This window comes from Limulus polyphemus, unplaced genomic scaffold, assembly GCF_000517525.1.
Source record: "Limulus polyphemus unplaced genomic scaffold, Limulus_polyphemus-2.1.2 Scaffold30, whole genome shotgun sequence".
Lineage (NCBI taxonomy): Eukaryota > Metazoa > Arthropoda > Merostomata > Xiphosura > Limulidae > Limulus > Limulus polyphemus.
The window spans coordinates 614,529-622,940 of NW_013665640.1; the positions used below are offsets into that span (position 1 = coordinate 614,529).

The 8,412-nt window shown below is 33.9% G+C and overlaps 1 protein-coding gene across 1 annotated transcript in view; it reads right to left on the reverse strand.

Moving 5' to 3' along the window:
- Positions 1 to 4,105: 4,105 nt before the first annotated feature.
- LOC106459764 (locomotion-related protein Hikaru genki-like) overlaps positions 4,106 to 8,412 on the reverse strand; it is a gene marked incomplete at its 5' end in the record, with an annotated part of 24,879 nt that continues 20,572 nt past the window's right edge. The window contains one exon of the mRNA XM_022386698.1: positions 4,106 to 4,521. Within this exon, the coding sequence (XP_022242406.1) occupies positions 4,325 to 4,521 (197 nt within the window). The remainder of the gene's footprint in view (positions 4,522 to 8,412) is intronic.

An 8,412-nucleotide genomic window follows, 5' to 3' on the forward strand; every position in this document is an offset into this window, starting at 1 on the left:
TGTCAACCAGGTGGACTGGAGCCTCGGATTTTAGCATTGTAAGTCAAAAAGTTACAGCTGACCCCCAAGAAAATGTATGTGAAAAATAAATAATTAACAGTAGTTTCTTTATTTTAAGTATTTTCATTGCATAGATTTTAATTTTAAAATTTTCATTACTTATTAATATTAAACTAAATAAAACTCCGTAAATACACAAATAAATGATAAAATACTGCTGGCATTCAATTAGTGAAGGACCTATAGCTGTTCAATGAGAATTACTAAGTTCCTTATAAATGTCTTGCCTAGCCAAGGTACTATGTGGCATGGTCGGTCGTTTGTCAAACCATCGCCTGCTTGTTTGTTTGTAATTAAGCACAAAGCTGCACAAAGGGCTATCTGTACTCTACCCACCCGGTTTCTAGCGTTGTAAGTCCGCAGACATACCGCTGTGCTACTGGGGGGGGGGGGCTTGTTTAATCGCAAAGTTGCACAATAGGTTATCTGGGCTGTGCCCACGTAGGATTCGAACCCCGTATCTTAGCGTTATAAGTTCTCAAAATTACTGTGTAGGAGGTGATGGACAACGCCTAAATTACAGACACAGTTCATCATCAATTCTATCAACTAAAGGCAAAACGAAATCAATAACTGCTTGGTATAGAGAACTGGGTAAAACCGTTGTATGGGAAAAAATATTTTTACATGGTTCATTTAGTTGATTTTTCTTGCAACTGTTTTAATAATTTCCTTGTACTACCAGATCTTATAACGCGGTAGCTATGTTTGTTGAAAGTTCTATATAATATTTATCCATGCGACTTTGTATACATGTTTTTAATTGTCTCTTAATTATGGGTGTCATCTGGTCTGTGCTTTCAATGAATCAAATTTAAGCTCAGAACAAAATGAAATATAATATACTTGAGAGGTCATTATAAACCTTAGAAAAGCTGGAAGATGGTGTAAATATTTTGCCATGACGTTTTACTTGCTACAGGAAACCTTCGATCAGAATTCTCCGTCTGTCATACCGTCACAAGTTTATATTCAGCTGTCCTTCCAAACACCGCAATTGAACAAACGGTTCGATTTGGGTAGCCTTTTGAACTTTTACTACGCGAAGCCGAAGCCAAAAGAAAGTGGCGTCAACAAGATAAACCTCGTGCGAGGAACAGGTAGATTTGCTAGTTAAGTTATATTCATACGTTAACAGTCAAGAAACGCATAGGTCACCAATATTATTATTCTTTTTCAGTTTTTATATGAATTATCCACGTCCAAAATAAACATACGTGTCTTATGTTTAGATATAACACATTTAGACAGAAACTTCCATAACTTTCATATATACGGCCCGGCATGGCCAGGTGGTTAGGGCGCTTGACTCGCAATCTGAGGGTCGCACCAAACATGCTCGCCCTTTCATACGTAGGGGCGTTATAAGTAACGACCAATCCTACTATTCGTTGGTAAAAAAGCATCCCAAGAGTTGGCGGTGGGTAGTGATGACTAGCTGCTTTCCCTCTAGTCTTTTACTGCTAAATTAGGAACGGCTAGCGCAGATAGCCCTCGTGTAGCTTTGCGCGAAATTGAAACTAAACAAATATATATATATATATAAATCTTAGTTGTCTGTCTGTCTGTCTGACCTCACAAGTTGTTGTGAGGAGCTGGCTGGATACCTCGAACGAAAGTTTTACAATATCGTGTACACATAGAAATACTTTATCAGCTTAATACACTCCTCATTCATAGCCACAACTATTAGATATTTTAGTGACAATTACTATTATGTACATTTTTACGCAACCTCGATTTATTCATTCAGTTTTAGGACATTAAAATTTCGTCTAATGTTACATCGCATCTTTCTAGTTGTTGGAACTGAAAGAAAAAATGTATATATATAACCGTAAAACATAGCATGTTCTATTAATTTCATGTTACAGAGTTTTCATGTTACCAAAAGATAAAAGCTTAAGACGTATATCGTGAATGGACGTTTTTGTAATTTAAAGTCTGGGGAGACAGAGGAATATCTTTTTATTCTCTCTTCGCGCCTGTAATATATTTTGAATCTCTGTTAAAACTAATATAAACTGGACAACTGCAAGGCAAGCAAGCTCTCTATTACCATGCATTTTAACCTAAACAACTAAGAAATAAAACAGTTATTATTAAGTGTATTAGACTTAGTAAAACTTTTCAAATATTTAGTTATAAATAGAACAAATGTCTCAGTTAAATCTTTTGTTTTAATCTTAATACAACATTTTTAATTTTGTATTTATGGAAAAGCTATTATGAGTATCTGCCGTCGTCGCTAGTTTTGAATACTGACAAGAAGCCAAGCAGTAAGTTAGTAGTATTGACATTAAAATTAATTTTTCTTTGTCTTTGAGTTCAAAGGTTTGTGATCTTGAAAGGTATTATCGTAAAGAAGCAGAGTATAGCACAGATTTATTAGAGCACCCCCATTGCTGCTGTAGTTCTGCTGCTGTTGTGCCTATGAAATAAATTCATTACACTTTAGAATTTTGGAACAAGCATCAAAATAGGCAAATTATTGAGTTAATATGCCACACCTTTAATTGTTTTAAACTTTAAGAGAAAAGCAACATATAACCACAAATGATTAAGTGCATTAGGTTTATTAAAAGTTGTTCAATATATCTGATCTAATTACAAGGTTGTGCAATATTGTCACTCATGATTGCCGCTAGTTTCTGTACCAGCCATTACTGACAAAAAATTGACATTTTCGCATTCTGTGTTTTTCTTGCAGGAACATGTGAGTATGTAAGGGGTGATTTTTTATTTTTAAAAATCGTCGTCCAGTACAGCTAGTATAGTGTGGTGCTGTCATTAAAATGCCAAAACAGAAAGAATTAACACCCAGAGTTATAGTTAAATCTTTACATGATGATGGTTGAGGTGTAAGACAAATTGCAAAAGTACTATGAAGTAAGCCTTGAACAGATACAATGTAACCCATTTCTATAATATGACAAGGCAGGGGTTGAAGAAAGAAGCTCACTAAAAGAGGTGTTAGGTATGTAAAAACGAATTCCCTGACAAATCGAAGGAAAACTGCGAAAAACCTTGCTGATGACATTGGCAAGTCACTCACACATAAAATTTCAAGAAGTACAATCTCAAGAATGCAACGAGAATGTGGCCTTGAGGAAGGGTAGTAGCGATAAAGTTCTTGATGCACAAAGAAAATATAGCAAAGAGACTAGTCTTTGTGAAAAAAAACAACATGTATCTTGGTCTTTGGAACAGTGGCCCAAAGTGCTTTGGACATATGAGTTCAAATTTGAATTATTTGTTTCCAAATGGCGTGTACATGATCGTCGAAGAGTCAATGATAGGTTGCAGAAGGAGTGCCTTCTTACAATAATAATGAATGGAGGAGACTTTGTGATGGTTAAGGATGCAATACCTGCAAATGGTGTGGGTCATAATCAGAACTGATGGAATCAAGGATCAGCATACATACCACAGTATATTACAATCCCTTATGCTATACCCTCTGGAAAGAAGCTGATTGGGCAGAATGTTATGTTTCAAAGATATATTTATCTGAAAAAAAATTCCAAGAAATGTCGAGCATATTTGGTAAAGAAAGAAAGAAAGCTCAGAGACTCGCTATACTCATATCTGACAGAAGTACCAACTATTCTGAAGAAAGAGTTTGGACGTAGCTTTAAGAAAAAAAGGAAACAAATTATAAACATGTTCACATTAGCATTTAATGAACTTAGAAATTATTTTGCATTAATTTGATGAAATATTAATTTTTAACAATTACAACGTAATTTGTATAACACATAAGTGACTATCTTGTGTGTAAAGCTCATAAAATAACAACTGTTGAGAAGTCCTAATAAATTCGCACACAAATGTAAGAGTAATTTTAAACTCTTATTTCAGGTTTATCTTTAAGCAAGCAAAACAGTGATAGATATTTCATTTTATATAAATCTTAGAAGGACATATTACATAAAAAGTAAATGTTGAGTAATAAGTAAAAAAAAAACTACACTTCACATATTCACAAAAATTGGAAAACAAAAAGTAAGTAAAACAATAACCTAATTAAGTTTTGGCGATTTGATCTTAACTCTTCGTTATAATATTTTATATTAATATCTGATTAAGTGTCTGGTCAGCGAAATGTTATTTTTTTTTGTTTTTTTACAAGGTCAGCAATAATTGAAACATTTATCATGTTTGAAGTTTTATCACAACTTCATTTGACTGCAACTTGTTCGATCCTTCGAAAGTATTTGTTTTAATTCCTCAAATAGCCAGTAGGGTAAAAAAACCACCTAGTTCATCTGTTGTGAGGATGACAATGAGGCAAGGGACTTGACCAGTGTCCTGAGGAAGTGCAATGCAACTGCTCAAATCCCAATCGACGATAACCTTTGTTGCATGACACTGTAATAATCTCTTTGACTCTGTAATGGAATTTTGTTGGCATGATGTGTCCATTCGCTGGTTCACCCGGGAAATCACATGCTGGCTTACCTGTTCAAAATAAGAGAATATTGACATTATATTTGAGCAAGTATATAGATAAGCCCTTTTTAACATTAAGAGGAAATTCAGTATATTAAAGGGTGAACTGGCATAAAAACAATATAGCCAAGTTCGCTCTGAAATAATCAAGATAAAGCTAGATTAGTTTCTATTTTAAATATATTTATATATATATGTTCAAGCAGAATCAATAACATTCTCGTATACTATCTGCCTATCCATCTCTATCTAGAGAGATAGATAGCAGATAATGTTAAAAAAGAAGAAAACAAGTTATATTTATCATAATTTTCTATCATTACTAACAACTCTGACCATACGCAAACTATACTTTATAAATTCGTGCTTTTTAAACTTACTGACTTCATATTTTGAATCCAGGTTATTTGTTTATAAGTTTTAATGTCTAAAATTACCATGAAAGTTTATGGATTTACTAGATTAACACATTTTAAAATGGAGTCGCTTATAACCATGAAGTTGTATAATAGGTTGTCACGTATCTGATCAGTAGACAGAAGTAAGTTTAAGTTGTATAATAGGTTGTCACGTATCTGTTCAGTAGACAGAAGTAAGTGTAAGTTGTATAATAGGTTGTCACGTATCTGTTCAGTAAACAGAAGTAAGTTTAAGTTGTATAATAGGTTGTCACGTATCTGTTCAGTAGACAGAAGTAAGTTTAAGTGATTAACGCGTGTATTAATATAAACAAATAACCAGCAATATCTCGCTAAATATTCACGACACTTGTGTCAATATGCACTAGTGACGTGTTGTCTATGTATGCAACGCATGCATTACGTAGTCCAGAATTCGGAAACAAACTTTATTCTCCAATATTTTTAAGAATATGAAACATACATAGGCCTGCATGTAAGCAACCCGGCTATTTTTTTTATCAAGGCATGCAATAATATCTGTTGCATCACGTAGCGCGACAGTTTATTTCCCCTAGTACTGTATTGTCTGTCAATCAGTCAATAGACACTATAATAACGTCACATAAGGGACGCTTAATGTGCAGTTTGCACTGTCGTGACGTCAGTAAAATATGTACATGCCATAAATCATGAGAGTAATTATGCACTCTGTAGGCTACAACACAGCATGACATGTGACTTCAAAAGCAAGAAATAAAAGTATTTGTTATTCTTAATCTTGTTTTTATTTACTCTTGAAACAGAACACTTTCGGTGACCCTGCGGAAGTACATCTAGTATCCAATTGTCTGTACACCACAAGTGACGTCACCATGGCAAACAAGCCAAGTCTCATTTATATACGGTAAAAACTTTGAGAAATTATACAGTTTATGGCGGGATATTAGTTTCTTGTCTAGTTAAACAGTTTCCAAGCAAAAGTATTCAATTCACAATACAGAATAGTTAAATAAAAAATGGGAAAACCTTTGAGGAATAATATAGGCATATATAAAGCTGTTCATTTCTCGTACATTAAAACCTTATGAAACAAAAGCAAAATACGTCATAGAGTACAACAGTATTATTGATCTAAAGATTGTTAGCCTTGAAAGTTCAAATAAGGTAACATGTGCATATCTATATATATACATCCTTTCTAAAAAGTCACGCCACGCCACTGATCTATCTGAGTACGTTATCACAGCCTAGCAACGTGTGGCTTGCTAAGTAAATCTGGCGTATAGTATAACTGCTCTTCACCTTACGTATAAGGCACGGCATGGCCAAGTGGTTAGGGCACTTAACTCGCAATCTGCGGGTCGCGTGTTCGAATCTCCGTCACATCAAACATGCTCGCTCTTTTAGCCGTGGGGGCGTTATTATGTGACAGTCAATCCCACTATTCGTTGGTAAAAGAGTAGGCCAAGAGTTAGTGGTGGGTGGTGATGACTAGCTGCATTCCCTCTAGTCTTACACTGCTAAATTAGGGACGGCTAGCGCAGATAGCCCTCGTGTAGCTTTGCGCGAAATTCAAAACAAACAAACCTTACGTATAATGTGATACGTTTATGTAATAATAACTACACAAGCGATGGGCATAAACCAACACTACTTTAATATATGACAGATTCAGAAATGCCTGCAAAATCATTATCTTTTTATCCTTCAATTTAGATACATGTATGTCATAGGTTTTAAATTTGTAGCATACAATGCTTATAATACATAAAACAGTATCAATCATGTAATAGCAATAGAAAAAAATCTCCCTAGAAAAACTTGGTTTAACTAAACGTCTTGACAAATGCAGGAAAAAGACTTTTTGATTTTGTTTTGTCAAGTAAGACGTCAAAAATAAGAAAAAAGTCAAATCTTTTATTAAAATTGGTATATTCTAAACAATTATTAAATATTATTAAGTTTATTATCAGAGGCTGGTATACCGATTTTCCTAACATTCTTCTTCTTCTTCTAATAACATTATATAATTAAATAACGTGACTCAAGATCGTGTTCCTACATAGGTAGGAGATGTGAATATAAACATGTTACTGTAAAAAAGGGTGATAATAAAATTTAATGACAACAAGGGACCAGTTAGTTCATCTAGGCCGTTCCATTCACTCTACTAAACTAAAAAAGCAACAACATCCTAAGCCAGTCTTTACCGGTAATGGAAATATTTAACAAGCCTTCCCTTAAACTCCCTTAAATTAATTGCACCTACTACATCTGAAGTAACTCATTCCAAAGGCCAACAACCATGTTAGAAAAATAAAACGGTCTTATGAAGGTGGCTCCTATTTTGCCAAAATTCATATTTGTGATCCCCAGTCTTACCATTTTCACCATTAACTACGAAAAAAGATGATGCATCAATATTATAAATTCACTTTACAATCATAAAAACTAAATTAGATACCATCTAACTCTCCTTTTGTCTAGAGAAAACAATTTCAGAGATCTTAACTTATCCTCCTGTGACAACTTTTTTATCCCAGGTATCATCCTAATATTCCTCTTTTGAACCCTTTCGAACAATTCATTCTTTTAAAGTAAAATTACTTTAAAAAGCATCTTCAATCAGACTTTCAAAAACTTTTTCTACCACCGATCTAAGACTAATAGGCCTATAATCACACACCACACACAAACTTGAAATTCATTATTAGCACAAAGATGGATTTTAATTGTGGCATTTCGTAACCACAGATATAAGGTAAATTCCTAATATTTTGAGTAGACATAAAATACTGGTGACTTAGCGGTAAGTTTACAACGTTAAAATTCGTTGTTCGTTCCTTGCGGTGGGAACGGTACATGTAGTCCATTGTGCAGCTTTGTGTTTATCGACAACAAACACACGTACTGTAAAGACACTTTGTGTGTGTATGAGTTACACCAAATCATGAAGACGATAAAATCAGAGATCGGGAACCAAGAATGAAGGGTTATTAGTTTAGTCGCTACTGATTATGAGGGTTTTTAATATTTAGGAACGAAAAGATTGAGGTGTCGTCTTCACAAAAATTAGAAAAATATCAGTTATGCTTACCAATCTATTTATCTGAAATAAAATGTTAAGAACTGAAAGTTGTTTCTACTTTGTTGAAAGAAAAATTTAGAACTACATATAATTAAGATGTATTCTGTGGATAGTTGTTTTTCTTAAATGTATAAAAACAACTAATATACTTGACACAGAGCAGAACACTTTTAATGAACCAAAAAGAGACGGTGGTTATCCCAATCTGATGTTAACCTGAATGTTAGAGAATAATCCGAAAAACAGGGCTATTCCTACTTTAATCGGATAGTTAGTTACTATAAACTGACAAAATATTAATCGTTAAGCGAGGTTTAACCATGTCTTAACAAAAATAAGACGGTTTTGGGTGAAGAAACGTTTAAGGGACACACACATATATATATTGTTACGTCTCCGTTCGTTAGTTAA